The sequence below is a fragment of the Chroicocephalus ridibundus genome, chromosome 18, assembly GCF_963924245.1.
Source record: "Chroicocephalus ridibundus chromosome 18, bChrRid1.1, whole genome shotgun sequence".
NCBI lineage: Eukaryota > Metazoa > Chordata > Aves > Charadriiformes > Laridae > Chroicocephalus > Chroicocephalus ridibundus.
In genome coordinates, this window is record NC_086301.1 from 7,440,753 (window position 1) to 7,463,359 (window position 22,607).

At 50.9% G+C, this 22,607-nt stretch overlaps 1 protein-coding gene across 3 annotated transcripts in view; it reads left to right on the forward strand.

Annotated features, from left to right (window-relative positions):
* Positions 1 to 4,470: 4,470 nt before the first annotated feature.
* KIRREL3 (kirre like nephrin family adhesion molecule 3) overlaps positions 4,471 to 22,607 on the forward strand; it is a 357,510-nt gene continuing 339,373 nt past the window's right edge. For all 3 annotated transcript variants that reach the window (XM_063355399.1, XM_063355400.1, XM_063355401.1), the window contains exon 1: positions 4,471 to 4,696. In XM_063355399.1, coding sequence (XP_063211469.1) covers positions 4,636 to 4,696 — 61 coding nt within the window. In that variant the 5' untranslated portion in view covers positions 4,471 to 4,635. The remainder of the gene's footprint in view (positions 4,697 to 22,607) is intronic.

A 22,607-nucleotide genomic window follows, 5' to 3' on the forward strand; every position in this document is an offset into this window, starting at 1 on the left:
CTCCAAGGATGCCCTCCGGTATCTCCAGGACATGTCTCAGCCTCAAACCTGCGGAGAGGCCCCCCCGGTGCGTGACGAGGGCTGTGCATCGTTCCTGTTATTTGGAGGAAGAACTGTTCCCTCCTCCATCCCATTACCCAAATAATTTTTGCTTTCCGATTAGGAGACAGCTCGTGCTTTGAAACGTTTGTCTTGCAACTGAGCGAGAAAGGTGAGCAGCACCTTTGCAGAGGGGGAAACTGAGGCACGGTGGGACGAACCACGGGAAAAGCTCCGTACCAAGAGCAGGGAAAGGCTCTGAGTCCCAGCTCAGTGTTTTTACAGCAGGGCGAGGTACAGCTTTCTCTTGTCATAGGTATTTTGAAATGACAAGGAAAAGATTTTATAAACCAGGGAAACGTGTGATTATTTTCCTCTCTCTCTCTCTTCCAGGTGCTTGGCTTAGCTTTGTAATACGCAAGAATGAAATCCATCTGAGTTGCTGTTGTCCTGCTGTTTAAAACTCCATTTTCTGTCAATATTGCTTCATTTTTATCCAGTTGCTTGCATGTTTTATATTATTCTCTTCCCCCCCCCATTTTGCTGCAGCATTTCAGAACATTTTGTTTCTTGCACTTCTCGGTAAATAGCCTGGAAGTAAGAGAGTCAAAGGCAGGCAGAAAGTATTCGCTTTCATTGTTGTGATGTTTCATATCTATTGCACTTGTCAATGTGGAATACCAAAAAAAAAAAAAAAAAAAAGAGAGGGGAAAAAAAAGAGAAAGATGCCTGGTTTATCCCCGGCGACTTTCACAAGCAAAGGAGAGCTTTATCATCTGCTCTTTCCAGCTTCCAGCATTGCTCCTTGCTAATAGATAACGCACGGGGCAGGCGTGCAAACCCCAAATTCCACCGGGAGACGCAGTTGTGGTCCCACCAAAGCCAAGCTCTGGGCGACGCAAAGGGACCCAGCCCCGTCCGACACAACCCTCTCCCGCAGGCGAGGGTCGGTCCCCTCAGCGCCGGCTGAATGTCCCTCCCCAAGGGGCATTTCGCCCAGCTCCCGGGTTTTCTCAGCTTTTTTTTTTTTTAATTGGAATGATTCATTTCCTTCCACAAAGCACGGCAGATTGATTTACGTGAGCTACCCGAGAAGAGTGTTTAATAATCAGTTTGCACTTGATTTTCTCTCCTGGAGGGTAAAAGAAAAATACTTTTGCAGGACAGTGCAGCCCTCTTGCAGCTCCAGCAAGCCAAAATGATGTCAGAAACCAGGTTTTGTTTTTTTTTTTTTTTTCACACGCACGGTACAACTGCCTAGTCCTCTAAATCAAATTTGACTAGCAATGTAGTCGAAACCGCAGAGGTAATCAGTTAATAAAACTTCGCACTTACATGCTACTTTCATTCAAGGATTTAAAGCCCTTTGCAAAGGTCAGTATTACAATGATGAGAATTTTCCAGCTGAAATGTTTTCACTGGGAAGGAGAGAAAAAAAAAAAAAAAAAAGAAAGAAAAATATTCTCTTTATATTCTCTTTTCCTGGAAGTTAAGAATTCTGCTGGTTTTAATGCAGGCGAGAAATAATATTCTTCGGGAAAAAAAAAGAGAGAAGGAGAAAGTGCCATGAAAATGTTAATGGTGTTTTGAAGCTTCAGAGAAAAGTCTTCCTTGTGTAGCAGCCTTAATATACATTAGTACCCCTAGTCTGCAAGCAAACAACATTTTGCAGAATAAACCAAAACACAACGGGGGAAAGTCTCCGAATTATTTAGAAATCTAATTCCCACTGAAGTCAGGCATTGAGCGTTTTATTCAACGTGCATTTAAATCTGTGCTGCTGCCAGAAAAAAAACAAAACAGAACAAAAACCCCACTACCTGTAACATCTCCCCAGCCCTGCCTTGAACGGTAGCCACGGAAATAGCTTGGTGGCCATGGCCGCTGCCAAAATCCTTCCAAGGGTTGGAGAGGATGTGACTTGCCCAAGGCAAGCTGGTGGCAGAGGGAAAATACAGTCCAGGAGTGTCACTGTCCCTTCTAGCCCTGCTAGAAAATGCAGGAATATGACAGTGGCAACCAAACCTCCCCAGTTTTGCAAAGTCCTGCACGTGGGTTGGGGCAATCCCAAGCACAAACCCAGGCTGGGCGGAGGTGGCTGGAGAGCAGCCCTGAGGAGAAGGACTTGGGGGTGTTGGTGGATGAGAAGATTGACATGGACCAGCAACATGCGCTGGCAGCCCAGAAACCCCCCCGCAGCCTGGGCTGCATCCCCAGCAGCGTGGGCAGCAGGGCGAGGGGGGGGATTCTGCCCCTCTGCTGGTGACACCCCACCTGGAGCACTGCGTCCAGCTCTGGAGTCCTCAGCGCAAGAAGGACACGGAGCTGTTGCAGCGAGTCCAGAGCAGGCCCCGGAGATGCTGGGAGGGCTGGAGCCCCTCTGCTGTGGGACAGGCTGAGAGAGCTGGGGGGGTTCAGCCTGGAGAAGAGAAGGCTCCGCGGAGACCTTCCAGCCCCTTCCAGTCCCTCAAGGGGCTCCAGGAAAGCTGGGCAGGGACTCTGGAGCAGGGAGGGGAGCCATGGGACGAGGGGGAAGGGTTTTACACTGGCAGAGGGGAGATTTAGATGGGATATTGGGAAGAAATTGTTTGCTGTGAGGGCGGTGAGCCCCTGGCCCAGGTTGCCCAGAGAAGCTGTGGCTGCCCCATCCCTGGAGGGGTTCAAGGCCAGGTTGGCCGGGGCTTGGAGCAACCTGGGCTGGTGGGAGGTGTCCCTGCCCAGGGCAGGGGGTGGCACTGGGCGGTCTTCAAGGTCCCTTCCAACCCCAACCATTCCGTGATTCTATGATCTTCGTCTCCCAAATGAACTGACAGGTACGCAAGCAGGCAGGGGTGGGAAGACCAGCATGCACGGCCAAAGTCAAATAAGCTTTATTCCCCGAGGGATGCAATCTTAAAATAATAATAATGACAACTCTTTTCACTTCCAGGGTGGCTACCCCTCCATGTAGAGCAGGTGCCACTTGTGTTTCAATCGAGACATCTCAGGTGGAAGCCACCTGCTGTGGGCTTGTTGGCACAAGTGTGTTGGGGAGAGTCAGCCCCTCTAGGCCAACCCGGCCCAGGTGGCCACCAAGGCAAGCAGACACTTGCCAAAGCTCCCCGACCGCCATGGAGAGTGGTGGCAGCAAAGCTCACCTTCCAGCACAGCAGTAAGTAATTAGAGTCCGCAGCTGTAATTACTTTCTAATGCTCGGGTTTATAATTGCGCTCAGCAGCCCCCCCTCAGATGTGGAGGTTGAGGGAGGCTCTGGTCTCAGGGCCTGGGAGGAATGCTTTTATTTCTTTATTTTTGGGATGCTCTGCACCGCCCCCCCCCCCCAAAAAAAAAAAAAAATTTAAAATAATAATAATGAAAAAAAGGAACGCCCCCAAAAGCTCCCAAAATGGTGATTAAGGGAAAGGAAAGGCCCCTTTTCTTGTCCCTCCTTCTCCCCCCGGGGCCTTGCTCCGGGCGAAGCTTCGAGCACCCCCTCGCGCGCACCTTCCCCCCCCCCCCCCAGCACGCGGCGGTGTTGGGCGGGAAGCGCTCGCGCTCCCTCAGCGCCTCCCCCCCCCAGATGAAAAAAAAAAAAAAGCGCCTTCATTTCGGGGCCCTTTTCAGGTGTTTTTTATTATTGTTATTTTTTCCCCTCCCGGATCCGGAAGAGGTGTTTTTCTGGGGGGGGGGGGGAAGGAACTGCTGGCTGCAAAAGGAGGGGGGCGCCGGACACCCCCCCGTCCCAGCGCTCCCTCGGGATCTGTGCGAGGCCGCTGGCTGTGAGAATGTAACTTCGCCCCGGGGCGGGTAGTATTTTTTGGTGGCTCCCCCCTCTCCGGTCTGGAGCTCGGGCCGCCCCCCAAAATCCTGGAGAGCAGGTGAGGGCGGTAGGAGAGGGGAGTAACTTCCCCCCCCCCCCCCCCCCCCCCAAATTTAGAGATCGGGGGGGGGGGGAAGCCATGCAACTGCTTGCGCTGCTGCTTTATTTGCCCCCTTGGGGCAGGGAGCAGCGCCGGGGGTGGGGCGGGGGGGCAACTGGTGGAGAATTAGCCCTAATTTACACCACACGCACCCTCTCTCAGCTTTGGCCGTGCACCAGGGCAAGCGTTTGGGGGTGCACAAATGCCTCCCCCCCTTGCTAAAAAAAAAAAAAAAAAGGGAGACATATTCCCCCCCCCCGCGGAAAAAAAAGGAAAAGGGGAAAAAAAAAGGGAGACACCCCCCCCCCTTGCGAAAAAAAAGGAAAAGGGAGGAAAAAAGGGAGACACCCCCCCCTCCGGTGCACCGCATCCCATCCCGGGCTGGTAGGCTGAGCCATTCCCCCAGCTGCGCGCAAGTTACTCCCCCTTTAACCATCACTTTCCTTCTCTCCCTCCCCCTTTTTTTTTTTTCTTTCCTTTCCACACCCCCCTCCCCGATTTCCACCCCCCCCCCCTCCTCAAAAAGCCAGGCTGCGCCGGCGAGGTTCGCTCCGCCAGTCAAGGCAGCGCTGCCGGGGGAGGAGCTGGGGGGGCGGCGGCGGCGGCGGCGGCGATGGAGCCGGGCGAGCGGAGCCGGCGGGCGGCGGCGGCGGCCTGAAGCCCCCCTTTCCCCCCGGCGCCGAGCCCACCCTGAGGAATGAGCGCTTTCCAGGCAGACCTCCTCCTCCTCCTCCTCGGGTGCTTCTTGCTCAGCCACGGTAGGACCCCGGCGCCGCACTTAGTTTCCGAGCGGGGCGGACGGGAGGGGAGCATGGCGGGGGGTCCCCCCCTTGGTCGGTGGGGTTTGGGGAGGTGAGGTGGGGGGGGGCTGCGTGTGCTTTTTGCTCCATGCACAAGGTGGGGAGAAAAGAGGGAGGATTGCAGAGTTTTTCGTGCATCTCTGGCGAGGCAGCTTGCCTTTTTTTTTTTTTTTTTTTTTTTTTGAAAGGGAAAAATCTTTAGCATGCAAATGAGTTCTTTCTGCTCCAGCTCCGTTAATTAGATCGTGTTTGTGTGTAAACACGGCTTTGCTCAGCAACAGTCCCCCCCCCCTTCCTCATCCCCATCGCCGCCCGGTCCTTTCGCCGGTCCTGGGGAGGCGATGGATGGTTAAATTCACCCAAAAAATCCAGCCCGGGGAGCCCCCGCTGGCTGCGCGGAGGAGCCTGCGGTTGCAGAGCCGGGGTAGGGAGCGATTTGCTCCTGGGGGAAGGCGGCGCGGGGGGGAAGAGTTGCTTTGAATGCAGCCAGCCGAGGGGAGGTGGGGAGCCCCCGCGGCGGTGCTGTGGGGGGGTGTCACAGCAGCATCCCACCGCCCCGACGGGGCAGGAGCCTGGGAATCCGGAGGATTTTCCCCTGTAACTTTGCTACCAGCTTGTCTCCCCTGTCCCCCCACCCCGTTCAATAAAAATTAAAGAAGGATTTGGGGTGCGTTTTGGGAAGCTGTATTTGACACGCTTCTACGTGCCTGGTCCTTGGGCTCTCTGTCACCTGTGGAGGACGCTGAGCTCCAGCCAGACCCAAGCTTCGCCTATCTGCTGCTCATCCCCTTGCCACGCCGGTGTCAAACACCATCTGTGTCACGACGCTGTGGTCCTGAAGCCAGCTTTTGTGAGGGTAGGGCTTGGGGTTGCTTTAAAAAAAAAAAAATGGTGGGGGGGGAAAAGCCCAAACCCTAAACCCACGCAGCTAGTCCATCTGTTGATTAAATGAAGGATAAAACTTTTGGAGAGAGTAGTGCTTCTCAACGGGCAGCTGGTTTTTTGCTCAGCCAGACATTATTGCTGAACATCCCCCACCATACGCTGTGTTTCCCCCTATTCCCTGAGCAGGGATGCTGTGTTTAGAGGTGGCGGGGCTTCTGGTTGTCCTTACCTCCTCTTTTCCTGGGCTCGGATGTGATGTTGGGCTCCCACGCTGCCCTCCCTTCCCCTTTTCTCTTTCCCTCTCTCTGCTTGTACTAATATTCCTTCAGGGAGAAAGCTGTGTTTGCATTCGCCTTTGCTTCTGCACAAAAGAAACCCACTGTGTCTTCCGTGTAGATTTCTGGCTGAACAAACTTGAACTCTCCCTGGTACAGCAGGGCAGCAGCGGGTCTGGGGATATCAGCGATTTGGAAGCTGATCCTGGCCTTCTCGCATCTCTCCCTGCTCCCACGAATCTCTCAACTCCCTGCAGGTCAAATGGCAGTTTGCTAGCAGAGCTGAGTAAGTTTGTATCTGGGATCCAGCAGGGATTTGTTTCTTTTTTTTTTTTTCCTTCTCCGCCTCCCTTTTGCAGCCATTATTTTTAATAAGGGCTAATGTACTTTTTAATAGCGCCTGTGTTCCAAAGCTGCCGTGGCTCCTCGGCTCTGCTGTGCGTAGCCTGAGCTCAGTTGATTTGTCTCCCTTGTCTGTACCGTCAGGAGTGTGCATCTGGTACCTTGCTTATTCATGCCGGGTTATGAGGCAGAGAGAGAGTGTCTTTGCAGAGCGTTTTTGGCTGTTTTGTCCTGTAGGAAGAACCAAATGCATTTCTATGGAGTTGCTGCTCACAGTACATGAGAAAGGGTCTGTTGGCAGCATCGTGGCTTTCCCCTTTGGGGTGAAACCATGCAAAGGCTGCCTAATAGGATTTCATGCGAAGGATTCCTTAAAGCACATGGTACCTTGGGGGAGGAATGGCCTGGGTGTAGGAACTGAAGCTTATTTTCCAGCATATGTTGCAGTTGCCTCCCCTTGAGCAGCTGCTGTGGTTGTTCTGGTGTGTCCAGATGCGGTGGCATTTGCTTTCTGTGGGCAAAAGTGCTGCTAAACTGGTGGGCCATGGGGATGGGATATTAAGTGGGCACCCAGAGGGCGGCCATGCCTCAGTCTGGAGGGGGCTGGTGGGCCGAAACTCACTTGAAGGAACAATTAAAATCACTTGATCCTGCCTGTCAGGAGTTTGTGGCTCCTTTTCATGGATGAGGAGCAGGCAGGGCAGCCTTTGCTTGCCTGCGACGCCAAAGTGGCTTGAAGGAATTTGCCATAATGAGGCAGGCAGGACTTAAATTCCCCTGAGCCAAGGGCAGCAGGGATGGGAGGATCATCTCCCCAGAAAACCTTGCTTTGGAGTCCATGGTTCAGATCCTGGTTTAAAAAAAGAGCTCCCTTACACAGAAGCCTCAGCTGAAAGGCATTTTCCCATCCCTGGATCCGTACACCTATGCCCTTGGGTTTGTACTTCGTGGGCCCTGTGCCTCCTTGTGGCATGCCGGCATCCTGCTGTTTCCGCGAACCGCGCGGGCTGAAACTTGGGCTCTGGGCTGAGTTGCAGGAGGGAAGGTGCTTGTTGCTCCTGTCTGGGGCCAGGCTGCACCTGGGCGCACACAGGCATTGCCTGGCTGAGGAGGGCGAGGGCGATACCTTTCGCAGCTGACTTCTGCGCTGCTCCTGAGGTGATATGGGATGAACAAATTGCCTTCCCTTGAGCATCTTCTCTCTTCCACCCTCGCAAAGGGTCTGAAACCGCCTGCGCTTTCTCTTTCTGAAAGTTGATAGGTCAGGGTTTCCTTTTCAGGGCTGTTTTTCCCCTGGTGTTTCTTGTTCTTCCATCTCCTCCTCCCTCCCCGCCATGAAAGCTGTCAGGACCACAGCTTTGGTGGGAGGCGAGATAAAGTTGCAGCAGGATTTGCCTCCTGTGGAGACTCGATGTGCGGTGCCCCTTGGTGGGAAGAAATTGATGCTGCCATGAAGCTAGCTGCCTTTGCTGCTTCTGCCTGGTGAATAGCTTACCCCTCCCTCCTCTGCTCCAAACTGGGTGAGGCTGGAAGTAACTGGGGAAAGTGCTTCAGCTGTGGGAAGGAGCACCACAGAGAATGTACCAACAACCACCACCTCCTCCTCTGGCTGGCCTGTGCTGTAACAACCTAGATGAATTTGGCAGGATCCGAAATTTACCTTGGATGGGAAGATTTCTGCCTGTCTGGGGCTCTCTTTCCAAAGGCATGTTTGCTTTCCCTCAGGGTGATGAATACCGAGTGCTCTGGGTGTTGCAGGGTATGTTTTTCTCCTTCACAGCTCACTTGGTTCCTCCCTGGAAGCAAATGCTTTGCAATCTTCTGTCAGAGGGGGCCCGTTATTAGCAGCAGTGGCTCAACTTCCCAGTGGCTTGTCATCAGCCCGCAGGTGGGGAAGGGTGAAATTATGCTGATGGGAGGAACCAGGCCCATTCCACCCCCCCCCCCCCCACCAGTTAGGACCTGAGGATGAGGATTTTTAAAATCTCAGGGGAGGTTACTGGGTGACAGGGAGCAAAAGTGCAAGCTTATGGGATGCTGGGAGGTGTGTGTACAAGGGCTGGTGACTTTGCCCCTCTCTGCATCCCACTGGTTGCAAGGTGCACTTGTGGGTTGCTGCGTCTGGCAACCATGAGCCTGCTAATGAGAAGCCTGGAAATCTGTGGTTGTGATCCCTCTTTAAAGTGAATTCCTCCTGCCATGTAGAGAGCAGAGTAGCTTTGCAAGAGAAACGTGTTGGGCTGTTTGCTGAACCCAGCAGGTGAATCTTGGCACTGGGGAGCTGCTTGGGAAGCACAAGGAGTCCAGATGGTGCTGCAAAACGAGCAAGTGCTAATGGGCTTTAAAAATTAAGCCAAGGAAGAGTGTTAGCAGCACAAGAAGTTGCAACCAAGAATGCGTGAGCAGAAGAGAGTAATGGTTTGGAAAAGGGTGCTTTGTGAAGACGGGAGGTGCTGCTGGTGGAAAGGTGTGGGTTTGGTGGGGCCACAGGAGTTCACAACTGGCCTGCGTGGGAGGGAAACCGAAGTAAGCCTCAGGCTAGAGCTGGTGTCATCCAGTCTGGGCTATCCTGGAGGAACAGTGCAGGATTGCGTCCTCCAATGTCTGTTTTAATACAGTGTAGATTCCTGCGTGCTTCCCCATCTTCAGTCTGTACCTCCCGCAGTGAGATTCGCGCGAGGACCACGGGTGATTTTGCTCAAACTGGCTTTCTTGCAAGCTTTCAGTTATTTGAAAAGAAGAAGAGGGAGGAGCTGTGGTTTTGTTCAGGTGCCCTTTGCCGGAGGGAGGAAAGCGAGGAGGAACACCTGCCCCGATGCTAACATGGCATCCCTGCTGGCCTCCCCCCTTCCAAGGTTAGGCGGAGGTCCCCAGGCAGTTTATGCACAGCACATCTCGGGCAGATGTCGATTACTTCTGTGCTTTCCTGTTGTTTTAGGGGACACCAACTGGAATAGAAACGTGCCCAGAAATCCCTGACAGGTTACCCGCATTGCGTGCTTCCAGCTCCCAGTCTCTCTGTAGTCGGACTGCATATGTTAGAATAAAAAGGCTCAATGCTCTCCTTTCTTTTGGAGCCGTAAATAAAGGGGAGAGGCCGATGTGCCCCTTAGGTTGTGAATTGGCTGAGGATCAGCATCTTCGAATGAACTGTTTTCTTACGAGCAGTCTGTGTGGCTCGCTTCAAACCTCTGATGTAATGATCAGGTTTGCAAGTTTGCGCGGTGCTCCTCGCTTTCAGCTCCTCGGCGTGCTGGAGGTGCGGTGCAGGGTGGGGGGGACTTAATGAAAATGCTGCTGGAGAACTGGCTTTGCATCACTTCAAGGATCCTTACTGTAGGATAAAACAGCTTTTTCTTTTTTATTTATTTTAAGGACCGACAAATTTATAATGACAATTGATGAAGGCCCTAATTTAGCTTCTGTTCAGGAGCAATACAAGTCTTTCCTTTGACTTTATTGGGAGCTACCTCTGGCCAAAGAGAGAGACAGAGTCATAGTGACCGCGTACAAGCTTATTTTATAAATCAATAGGTGGTGAAACAAATTGGTTGTAAATCAGTCTCTTATTTGCTGAGATTTAAGGCGGTTGGAGGAGCTGTGAGTTTTTAAGGCGGTCTGCCCTGCCTTCGGGGCTGGCAATTGTCCCAGCTCTTTCAAGGGGGTGTGTGAATCCATCGCCTGCAGTATTAATTTCAGACATGCCAGGAAACGTGCGGGATTTCTTTTCTCTTGGCTGGGAAGAAATGAAGTTTAAAGCCTGTGCTACTCTTTTGAGGCAAGGGTTGACTAGCAGGCTCCTGATGCTACTCAAAACTCAGTGGGTTTCCATTCCCTTACTTCACTGCACCTCAGAGCACGTCTGTACTCCAGACTGCTCGAGGGAGGAAGAGGAAAACATCCATGTCTGAATCGTGCATTGTGGTAGGACAGAGCAAACGTTGGGTTCTGGTCCTGGAAAGCGTGGCCTAACAGATGTCCTGGTTCAATATGCCTTTTGAGCATAGTTGAGGCTGTTTATTCATTGCCTCGCTGGCAAGGCCCATGCTCAAGTATTTGCCTTTCCCTGGTGGCAGCGGCAGCCTCCAAAGTGGAGCAGAAGGAGCTGTAGGTCACTTGGCTGTTACGTGGCTCTTCCTTTTACTGACTTGCATTAAACAGCTTGAAATCTAAATGTGCTTTGAGTGTACCTCTTAGCGATGGGCTCTGGGCGTCCTGCCTCTTTTAATGTCACATGCTATATAAGTAGGAGGTGGAACACTTGCATTGTTAAATTCAGATGCTAACTTCAGGATAAGATCTTGTCTTAATGCGTTCATTCAACGCCCCCACTTGCAACAAAAGCTACAGCAAGATTTTGGTCTGCTGCTTTTTGGGCTACCAGGGTGGAGCAGGATGTGATTGTTTTTTTGAGGGCTTTTGCCATAACTGCTGCTCATTAACCATTGATGCAAGCACGTCAGCCTTTCAACTAGGATAATAGATGCTTTCTTTCATTTCCAATTTGTGTTTCGTCGAATTGCTGTGCCGGTTTGATATGTATGTGGTCAGATGGTGGCTAATTCACCTCTTAAATGCTAGTGAATTTATGTTCTTGGGTCCGTTGTTGTCATTTTCAATATGGCATGTGGCAAAGCCGTGGCGTGTCCATCCTGCCTGGGTGTGCCAGGGTCTGATTTTGATGCTGAAAATTTCAGGAGCCTTTTGGCTGAGCAGCAACCCTGTCTTTCTGGGAGGGGAAATATAAAAAATGTACGATAATGGCGTTTTTTCCAGAAGCTTGCTGCCCAGCAGGATGCGTGCTGCAGGCTAGGGGAGCCTTGCTAATTACAGTTGAAATATGCACCGATAGTGGAAGGGATGAACTTTCTTAAACTTCCTTTTGGGTGAAGGATCAAAGCTTTGTGCTGTGTGTCCAATATTCCTTTCTATTTCCCCAAGCAGAGAGTGAATGGGAGAAGCCATTGGGTTTGGAGTCCCACCTTGCATTTTGGGCAGGTATTCACTCATTACCTTAATACTACCTAACTCATTAAAAGATCAGAAATGAAGGGCCTGAATCTTTCTCTGGCTTCCCCCCCACCTCCACTAGCATAAATGAGTATTCAAGCTGTATGCTGCCAGTCAGTAAATGTCAATATTGGATAAGTGTTTCCTTTATATCACTGCAATTTAGCATAAGCTGCTTGGAAACAAATGTCTTCCATAAGCATGAGGTGTTTCAGTAAGTACACAGTCAACATTACTATGAGGATTAAATAAATGTCAGCCCCACTTGTATGCTCAGCATCAAGTTAAGACAGCTGAACTTGCATAACGGCCAGCGTGGCAGTGACAGCGGGAGGGATTTTGTGAGTCTCTGTGGAGAATGTGGGATGGAAAGAGCCGCTTTGGATGGAGGTATCTGGATCCTAAGGACATGTGGAGACAGGGGGTGCAGGAGCACCTTACAGCAGGGGGTAGCTGATGGTATGGGGTGCGATGGACCTTCCCTCCAGGCTAATAGATTCTGGAGAGTGCCTCCTTTTTTTTGGCTCCGGCTGGCAACCCAAAGCCAAAAACTTGATTTACCCAGTGGTGGCTTGAGCAGGGGGAGTTGCTGGCTCGGGATGAGTACCCTTCTGCAGATCTGACCAGGCCACCAGTGCTCAGATGGATCTGCCTCTGCTTTTTTCCAGTGCAAACTGGGAGTTGCTTGGCTGCAGTTGGCGGTGACAGGAAAGCAAGGCCAAGATGTGATGCTTTGTGGTGGGGAACATGTTGTGCTTTGAGAACTGTCTGTGAGCCCTGAGCTCGCCTACAGATCAAGGGTTCCCAAAGCTGCTGAGATGCAGGCCATCATAAAAGAGCGAGGTTAGTCCATGCTGGCAAGGCTTATACGTGTGGAGGAAAGGAGATGGTCACCTATTGCTGCTCTGCCTTCAGCTGCATGAATGAGAGTATCTCCCTGCCAAACAGGCAAGGGCATCTGGCTTCTGTTAAGGGATCTGGATCCAGCCAGCACATTGAGGTGTTGCTCAATTGTCAGCAGAGGTTTAAATCCTCTCTTCAAGCTGCAGGTGCAGGAAAAGCCTGCTCTTTACCACCCCTTGCACTGCATCTTCGCCGGTCACCCTGAGATGTCACTAGATGCTGTCTGGGTTGGTCCGTGGCAAGCTTCACACCCGCTGCCAGCAAGGAGAGAAAATCTGGGAGCGCGGTGGGGGGCTGAGCTGGATGTATTTCCATTCCCAACGATGCAAAACCGCTTCTTTCTCCCCAGCTGGCAAGTAGCTGACTGTAGCCACTTGTTCCCAGCTGCACAAAAATAACTGTAGACAAAATCGTTAGCAAGCAGATGAGCCTTATCAGCTCCTCTAATGCCTTGTCTCTGCCTCTGGTCTGTGTGGACTTGTTACCCTGCAGAGTGTGTATTTTAATGACTGGCTATTGCTGTTCCAGGTGACTTGAGCGGAGCATCCCAGTCGTGTCCTAGCAGCCCCTGCGAGCTGTCGGAGGTTTTTGCAGCTCGTTCGAGGAGCCGGAGTCTGGCTGTGGCTCTCGCCTCGTTAGGCTGCGCATTTACAGTGCTGAAGAAACAGCTTGCGGACATGTGGGGTGTCTTAATAATTCAGACTAGAGGAAGGGAGCGCCAGGGGTGCAGCAGGGAAGGAATACCCGAGTATTTTGAATCTCAAACCAGGTCACCTGGCAGAGCTAATGCAGTTTTTATCCTCACTTTTTCGGTTCAGCCTGGCGGTGGCAGCAGCAGCGCTTGCATGGAGCCGAGCGGTTCTCTCGGACCGGGAGCAAGGCGACCGGCTGGTCTCCAGCTCTGCGGGGAGGCTGGAAGCACCAAGCCTGAGGCTTGGGGTCCAGCAACCGGGGCCATTCCCCCTCCTGTGCTGCAGAGAGGTTGGAAGGATGGGGTGGGGAGAGGAGTTGGGGGCCCTCTGAAGCCCTTGCCCCTCTCTTGAGGAGCAGTGGTCACCCTGTAGCCATGGTTGGACGCACCTCCAGGCAACGGGGCAGATCTTGAAGTGACCCTGCCAGGGAGCACATAGTGGTGCAAATGCCACGGGCTTGCTCAAACCCCAGAAAGGGTGCGGGAGTAGGGGGGGAATGTGGGGCTGTGCCTGACCCACTGCTGCTTGGCCCCTGGTGATAAATGCGCACAAGTCTGGCAATGTGATGCATGGAGGTGATGAACCCTCCGTGCATCCTCGGGAGGCAAAGAGTAACCCACAGAAGTGGCAGGGAAGGGATGCCATCACTGGTCAGCTGTGTCTCGCTGCATTGTTTTTTCCTCTCTCCCATGAGCTAATCCCTGGAGTGTGATTTAACACTCCTCTCTTCTCCTTCTGGCTGTGTCTTTAACAAGCTGGGAGTGACGGGGCCACCCCCCCCACCACCCGCAAGTGCTGAAGAAACAGAACCAACAGATGCTAAAATTAGGCACAGCTGTTTGCAGTGTTTTGTCCTCCCAATCACAGAGTCTGACACTGTCTATGCTTATTCCTCCTCTTGTCCAGAGACTGAAAAGGTTTAAGATATCAAAGCTTTGAGTGGCTGTAAATTAACTCCTTCTGTCTAAGCTGAAGCTTGACTTGCTGGTATATTTCCTGGGATTTCCTTTATTTGCACTTATAATAATGGAAATTGCCAGGTGAACTCAAGACAGGCATTTTTTTTCTGTACTTGGGAGACAACACTGCTCGTTTTCCCTTGCTCGTAGGCTTCCCCACCAGAGACCAAGGGAAACATCTTCATCTCTGCTGTCCCTCAGCCTTTACATGCCTAAACCCAATTCTCAAGCGCAGCTTAGGTAACCTCTGCAGTCCAGCTCAGTCTCTGCATGCCTAAAGTTGTCCTGACCCAACACCACATCCTGGATATTGTGGTCTGCTCTCACTTTGGAGCGGTGGAAGATTTACTGAATGCTTTTCCTTGCGGACTTTGCATGGGTGGCTTGGTTGTCGGGGTGGGCATTGTCCCGTGTACCTGCTCTTCCCGCACTGTCTGGGGGTGTGTTTGGCTGACAGTGAACGTAGGAGGCTTAAGAGATGATGGCTGTCTCTGTTGCCTGCCATCCCTTGGAAAATGTTAGTTTCCCTTCACTTGGGTTGCAGCGTAGGGGCCTGGTGTCAGCGATACGGAGATGTACGCTTCAGAAAGGGCAGAGGGGAAAACTTCATGGGAGAGCTGAAGTGCCTTTTGCTGTCAAGACCAGAACAGTGTAAATGTCGCCTCCTGACAGATCCGCGATGATAGCAGCAGCAGTGCTGTTGGGCTGGATGTGAGTCGGGGTCTTGTGTGGTGGTGTAAGTCTGAGGGATCTCGGTTTTTTTTTTTTTATTTTTTTTTCTTTGCCTCTTGTGCGAGTTTCTATCTCCTGCGGCAGGAGCAGTTTCTGAAGATTCCTCTTGCTCCGGTCATGCTTAAAATGATAATATTGGTTTAAGATAGACACTTGTGATAAACTAGAAAACACGTTGCGCTTTGAAATCTTCAAAGCTCTCTTCCATCAAATGGGCTGGCTAGAAAGGCAACCGCCAGGGCATTTGGATTGCCTGACTTTGGATGCTAACCTCCTCCTAAGGCTGTGATTTCCTCTAAAGAGCTGACACCTCTCACCTTCCTTTCCTCCTCCTCCAGAAGGTGCCGACTGCATCAAGGTGGAATCTGCCACACTTGTTCAGGATCTTTGTGCACCTTCTTGTGTACTACCTGCGATCTGCCAAATTTGCCTTTTTTTTTTTTTTTTTCTTTTTTACCCTTTCTGTGATGGAAGTGAACCAGGAGGGGGAAGTGCTAACCAGGCAAAGTAGGTTTTTCCTGGGAGTGAGTAGGGATGAGGGAGAGGAGAAGGGCAAAGAGTGAAACATCTCTTCTCAAGAAAGAGAAGAGGACCATATGCAGTTGCCAAATGGCTGGTGTCCCTTGACACGATGTCTTTACAGTGGTGGGTGTAGCAAACTTTTCATCCAGCATATTGATTTTTTTTTTTTTTTTCTGCAGCAGGTAGGTTTCTCTCCATGGTTTGGCTTTCTCCCAAGCGTACACAGAAATCCGTGTAGTGCTCTTAACCTGTGCAAGTTGCTGCTGACTTGAGCAGATCAGAGTTGCTGTCCCAGTGGAAGCATCTTGTTCAAAATCAGGAAGAAAAGTTGAACTTCTGAAACTTGTGGAGCAGGAAACATACGAGAATTATGACTTGGAAACTTTGAAGTAGACTTACCAAAGTAACATGTTTTGATATTTTGCAATTTTAACGTTGAATTCAGGAAGGGGTTTTTCTTTTTTTTTTTGCAAACAAAGGATAGCAAGTACCACTGTCCTCTGGTGGATGAGGGGATGCTGGGAAACTGTTGTAGAAACTATTTGACTATCGATTGACAATCATCCTTCTCTGGGATTTGGAGATGGGGTGTAGATCTCTTCTTGCCTTTGGCCTGGAACTCACCACGATGGCTCTCACAGCGTGCCAATTTGTCACAGTATATTTAATTCTAAAACAGTGTTAACCTGATCTATTTGTCTGTAAAGCATCTTGTGGTAGGTTCAATACAATTACATTTTATTGTCTAACACACAATTTATTTGTCTTGGTCTGGTTGCATGCTTTTATTACCCGTTCTCCTGTACACCATGAGGCCATCGTGTGCCAACACATGCCTTACTTGCTCTTCTCTGAAAGCACCCTTAAAATCAGCTCATAATTATTGGAAAATATGGAAAGATTATAAAGGTGCCTAAGATATTCATCTGGCCCTGGTGCATTGAGCAGGTAAAGAAGGGACCTAAGAGGCAATTGAAGAGATTGATGGGCAGTAATGGGTATAATAGTAATTTTTGTCCTATGTTTTTAATAAAGTGATTGACGAAACACGCAGCTGGATCCCCCGTGCGACGACCAAGAGATGCAGTTAAATTACAGAGGCTTCTTAACTTAATGAGGCCATGTAATAAAAATGAGGCATAATGAGCAAAGTATAATAGTACTATTATGCTTACAAGTGCTCTAGCAGAGGGCTGAGCAGGCAGCGCCTGGATGTGCTTGGGGGATGATCTCATGATCTCTTTGGGAGGAAGGGCTTTCCTGAGTGGGATGAAGATGAGGAGACTGGGACACATTTGGGAGACTTGAGGAAAAATATTGTCTAGCCAAGTGACATGCATGCCCATCATCCAGTGGGACCGAACGAGTAGGTTGAGCACCAGACGTAGTTGATTGCCTATGCTTTTGGGGTTTGTTTTTGTAAGGTTTTGGGCAAGTCTTTGCTCTAGGTTTTATTCACTTCATGTAACCTTGGGGAAGTCCATGCGAGCCCCTTTGCTGCATAGGTGAAATTGCAAGGCGGTCAGATTTTGTGACAGGAAAGTAAAGCAATGGGATTTTTTTTTTTTTTTTAACAGCCTGGAGGCAGGACGTGCAGGGAACTGGTGGCCAGGCTCTGAGAGGTTGGCCAGGGCTGCAGCAGGTTTGTGTGCCAGCACCTTGATTTGGAGACTCAGTCCTGAGGCTTGCGTTAGCTGGATCGGAGCCTTTTTGGGGGTGGAGGTGGGAAGGGGATTAATGTCTGCAGAACAGTTATGTCTCTGCTGCTGTTAAATGTAGTTAAACTTGAGCGACTTCTAATCTAATAATGAAAGGAAGAGAAATAAGTGTTCTCAGTGATGCATGCCCCTCACTGTAAGTACTAATTGAAAACAGATATTTACTTTAAAATGAAAATGTAATACGATAAATGGTGGGTTGAGGATTTTGTGCGCGTAGGAGGGAGAAGTGAATGCACACAGCCTCCCATCTGCTCTGCCCAAGCTTTGTGTCCGACTAGGAGCAGGATCTCCCACGCTGTGGGGGTCAGTAAGCTGGAGAAAGGGCCTGAGGCTCATGTAGAGCAGAGCTCAGAGCCTTACTTTGCTAAAATTGGGTGCCTTGGGCTTCCCTTCATCTGACCTTGGCCTGCAGAGGACCTTCTAAGCTGGGCTTCTGTTTCTCCTCCTTGCAAACCTTTCCCAGCCGAAGCTCCAGGGAAAGGAGCGGTGAAGCCTTTTAAGACTGGGAAAGCATCATCTCCTTTGTCATTAGGACGCTGGGGCTGGCCAGTGGGTGATGACCCTCGTCTTCATGGTCTCTGCTGCTTGAGACCCACCTTGCTGCTCTGAGCTGGCTATCCTGGCCCGTAGCCCTGGCTTGGTAGGTGAAGTGGCCAGTGCTGGGGAGATGCTGGCCAGTGCTGCCTTTTGGGGGCTGCTGGAGGAGCACTGAGGACATCTCTGGTTCCCTCAGGCCAATCTGAAAGGGTGCTGATCCCTTGGGGAGACCCTTAGCTGTGAGTGCTGAGGCTGTTGCACCCCTTGCCTCTTGTCCTTGGTTTGTCCGCCACCCTCCTCCTGTCTCCTGCAACCTGTCTCAAAGAAGGCATGGCTCCAGCAGCTGGAGCCAGAGTTGCAGGGCTTTTTAAAGTAGTTTGTAGGCAAAGCTCAGCGCTGCATGACCGGTGACCATTAAAGGATGCTCCCTGACAAAAGCCCCCCCACAGCACTGTAATCTTTGGAGGGAAGCAGCCTGGCCCTAATCCCTTTGTGCAGAGTTCCTGCTTGTTTCTTCATATGGGTGCATTTGTATGATTTGCATTTTGCACTCTGATCGTATGCATAGAATTCAGATTGAAATGGGGGCTTGAATAGATTTGCATGCTAATGAGGCACTGGCTTTATTTATTTGGAGCCCTCTCAAGCAGGCAGCAGTCTGCTGGAAAGCAGCTCGTGCAGCTCTCCTGGTGGCAGAGCTCTCTGGCAGCACGAGGACCCTTGCTTTTTCCCCAAGACCCACTTGCCCCCTGTGCATGTGTGTTTGAAGCTGGTGGTCTCTGCTCCAGCAGCTCTTGGCTCAGTCCTTCTAAACCCTTGTGGGGGCAGCTGTCCATGGAGATGAAAGGACAGTTTCACCCCACATTAACTAACCAGAGATGCTGCTTTAATGTTATACTGGTGCTAACTGGGTCTGGGTATGGACTTGTCACATGGTGAAGCGGGAACACTACTGTGTTTGAGCTGGTTGTAGCCAGCATGAGTCACTTGATGATGAATGCAGTAGTCCATAGGCAAAACAATCGGAGCATGCCTCCGTTCTCTCCTTGACTTTGCAGTAGTGCTCAGGGCAAGCGTGGGTACCTGCTGGCCTCGGCTGCCTGTGTTCCTCCTCAGACCATGACCGTTCCCTTCATCACTGGGCTGCTACTTCTGGTGTCTTTCAGCAGCTGACCTTGGGATGATGCATATGGGCTTTGGCTGTGGTGTCCATCAATCCTGCTCTGCCGCGGCATGCCGTGCTGCTGAGGCCAGGTTCCTTCGGCGCTGCTGTGGTCCACCCATGCTGTTTTCCCTCAACAGGAGCCTTTCAGCCTCTTTCAAAGTCGGCAATAGAGAAGAAAGTTTGGAAACATTGAGAAAACTGACAGAGAAGGGAAAGCCAAGGGCTAGGAGAAAAGCGGTTCCCAAAACTCCACACCGTTAGTGGGGAGGGAAAAAAAGACACCAAAGCCCAGGTGCTTCACTGAATTGCAGCACCGTGTCCCTTTGTGTTCTCCTTCCCTGTCCCATATCTACAGCAGATACACCCAGTGTATAGCTTATGCTCAGTCTTTCCATGCCAGCTCTCCATCCCCAGATGACTTCTGCTGCAGCTGAGTTCATTGCTGGCATGCTGAAAAACGGCCAAGCGAGGGCTTCTGAAATGGCAGCAGGAATTGGGTCACATCGCACTGCCCCGGGAGAGCGAGTTTCTCTCAGAGCAGTCTGGCTTCCAGTTATTATTTTACAGGGGATGTTAGAGTTGATAAGGGAGCTGGTCTGACTGCCAGTGGGGCTTATTTGGGGCTTATTGTATGCTCCAGTTTATATTTTAATATAGCAAAGGTGACTTACAACTTTAATATTAATTTTAAAACTGATTGCTTGAGGTTTTTTTTTTTATCTACATGAAACGAGATTAATCTCAGCCTTCCTTGATCCTGCTGGTAGCTTTTCTTTCCCTGGCTGGAGACACATGTGGTCTGTGTTGCACCAACAAAAGACAAGACGGAAGATGTTTGCGTGGCGATAAATAATTGTCACGGGGTCTGCTTTTCTTCCAGAGATTTCTCTGCTCTATGCGCTCGACAATGGCATCAGTGGGAGCTCTTGCTTTTGTACGAGGTTCTCTGCCTCGGCTTGCGGAGCGGGGCTTTGCTGAACAATGTCCGGCTTTGTGCTTCCCATAGAAACCTCATTTTTTGTCGTTGTGTTTCTCCCCGGTTTTGCAGGCTCTCCATAATACGTCTCCTTCCGCGCAGCTTTGTGCCGCCGGCATTACAATTTCTTGCACGCTCGCTGTGCTGCTTGCAAGACGTTTCGTGCCCGAGATGACAATATTTCTGTGGGGTGAGACGGTGGCCTTGTGGCAGGGGCAATGGGAGCTGGAGTGGAATCATTGTCCTGCTTCTGGCTCCTTGAGCATCCTTGGGTGGTTGTGCTTGGCTGGAGAATCCAGCACCTGCCAGCTCTTGGAGATGCTTCTCCCTCTGGGCACCTCTGCTTGGGGTGTTTCAGTCTGCCTTTAATGCCAAGTTTTTTCCCCGATACTTTGGGTAAATGTGATGCCTTTTAAGGTGACCAAAGTTTGGCACCCGAACCTGCGTTGCTTTTGGCGAAATTCAACATTAATGCTAGGCTGCTGGGTTGCCCTTGTAAGTGGAGGCTGATGCTCTCTGACCCTTTCGTAGGTAATAATCCCAAATCTTCTGGTTTAAGTGAATCCCCTTGACTTAGCTCCGGGACACTCGATGGCTAGTTGTGTTGCTGAAGATGCTCTGGGTCTAGGGGCCACCTTGCTGGTGCTTCCAGTCTGTGGAGCATCAGTGGGTGATTGGTGTTTGGAATCGGAAGAAAAGGATCAGATTCGTGGCTCTGGAGACCTGTGATCATGAATCTTTGTGCCGAGCATCGGTCAGCCTGTATACCAGTGGCACTTGTTAAATTTACCCCAAATAATGTGCTTGCAATGTGCTGTTCTGGGAGTATTCTCTGTACCTCAGTGAATGATTGCTAGAGTCATAGAATCATAGAATCATAGAATCATAGGGTTGGAAGGGACCTCTGGAGATCATCTAGTCCAACCCCCCTGCCAGAGCAGGGTCACCTAGAGCAGGTTACACAGGAACACGTCCAGGTGGGTTTTGAATGTCTCCAGAGATGGAGACTCCACCACCTCTCTGGGCAGCCTGTTCCAGTGCTCTGCCACCCTCAGGGTAAAGAAGTTCCTCCTCATGTTTAGGTGGAACTTCCTATGTTCCAGTTTGTGCCCATTGCCTCTTGTCCTGTCCCCGGGCACCACTGAAAAGAGCCTCGCCCCATCGTCCTGACACCCACCCTTTAAGTATTTATAAGCGTTGATAAGGTCACCCCTCAGACGTCTTTTTTCCAGACTGAAGAGACCCAAATCCCTCAGCCTTTCCTCATAAGAGAGGTGTTCCAGTCCCCTAATCATCCTCGTAGCCCTCCGCTGCACCCTTTCCAGCAGTTCCCTGTCCCTCTTGAACCGGGGAGCCCAGAACTGGACACAGTACTCCAGGTGCGGTCTCACCAAGGCAGAGTAGAGGGGGAGGATGACCTCCCTTGACCTGCTGGCCACGCTCCTCTTGATGCACCCCAGGATGCCATTGGCCTTCTTGGCCACAAGGGCACATTGCTGACTCATGGTCATCCTGTTGTCCACCAGGACTCCCAGGTCTCTTTCCACAGAGCTGCTCTCCAGCAGGTCAGCACCCAACCTGTACTGGTGCATGGGGTTGTTCCTCCCCAGGTGCAGCACCCTACACTTGCCCTTGTTGAACTTCATAAGGTTCCTCTCTGCCCAGATCTCCAACCTGTCCAGGTCTCTCTGTATGGCGGCACAGCCTTCCGGTGTGTCAGCCACCCCACCCAGCTTGGTGTCATCAGCAAACTTGCTGAGGGTGCACTCTATCCCCTCATCCAGGTCATTGATGAATATGTTGAACAGGACTGGACCCAGTACTGACCCCTGGGGAACACCACTCGTCACTGGTCTCCAACTAGACTCTGTGCCCCTAATCACAACCCTCTGAGCTCTATCTTTCAACCAGTTTTCTATCCACCCCACTGTCCATTCATCTAACCCACACTTCCTAAGCTTCCCTATGAGGATGCTGTGGGAGACCGTGTCAAACGCCTTGCTTAAGTCAAGGTAGACCACATCTACCGCCCTCCCCTCATCTATCCATCTAGTCATGCCATCGTAGAAGGCTATCAGGTTAGTCAGACATGATTTCCCCCTGGTGAATCCATGCTGAGTACTTCTGATAGCTTTCCTTTCCTCCACGCGCCTTGAGATGACACCCAGAACGAGCTGTTCCATCATCTTTCCAGGGATGGAGGTGAGGCTGACCGGCCTGTAGTTCCCCGGCTCCTCCTTCTTGCCTTTCTTGAAGACTGGAGTGACATTGGCTTTCCTCCAGTCCGCAGGCACCTCGCCTGTTCTCCAGGACTTATGCTGGAGTCAAATGCTCTGTAACCAACCTTTAGCTTTTTTCTGTTTTGCGAGTGGGATAGCATTTCACTCACGGTCCACGTTCTCCAAAATACCTCCAGAATGCTGCCCGTACCTCTTTTCATCCCAGCCTTATGAATAAGCGCTTTTCAGAGTGCGTTGTTCCATGCACAATGCATAAATATGCTGGATTGTTGGGCTGAGGGCTGGGAGTTGAATAGTCTGTGTGAATCTGACAGTATCAGATGAGGGGAACTGAGGCACAGAAGTCTACAGCAGAGATCTGGGCTAGCTGGTGTCACAGCCTGGGGGTGGAAATAGGGGGTTTGCTTGCTAGAGCTACCCCGTGTCTGTCTTTTTCCCCGCGTTGTATTTCAGCCTGTAGTGGTGAACCATCAGGTATTGTGCTGGCTCAGAAGCTAAACAAAAGCGATCTCAAGACAGTGACGAGACCGAAGAGCCATTAAAGGCAAGACTTGACACTGAGCAAGTGAACGCCAAACAGCAGCCATATAAATCCCATTTGTTTTACATTTCAGAGCTTAATGAGACAGAAATCGCATGGCAATTGTCATATGTGAAGGCAGAGATTGCTAGTTTGCATTTAACTAAAGCAACCGCCGTATGCAGCACCAGCGCCTGAAACTAAGCCATGATATCCACTGCCTGCATGGCTGCTGTGATGGGGGATGTACCTCGTGTAGCTGCAAACTGTTGGTTGCCCTGAAACTCGATGTTATTGTGTGTGTGTATACACACACGGGTTGTCTTGTAGTCTGGGAGGTTACCAGCCTTACACCTTCTCCAAAGTAGTCAAGTATGGCATTCTTCACGT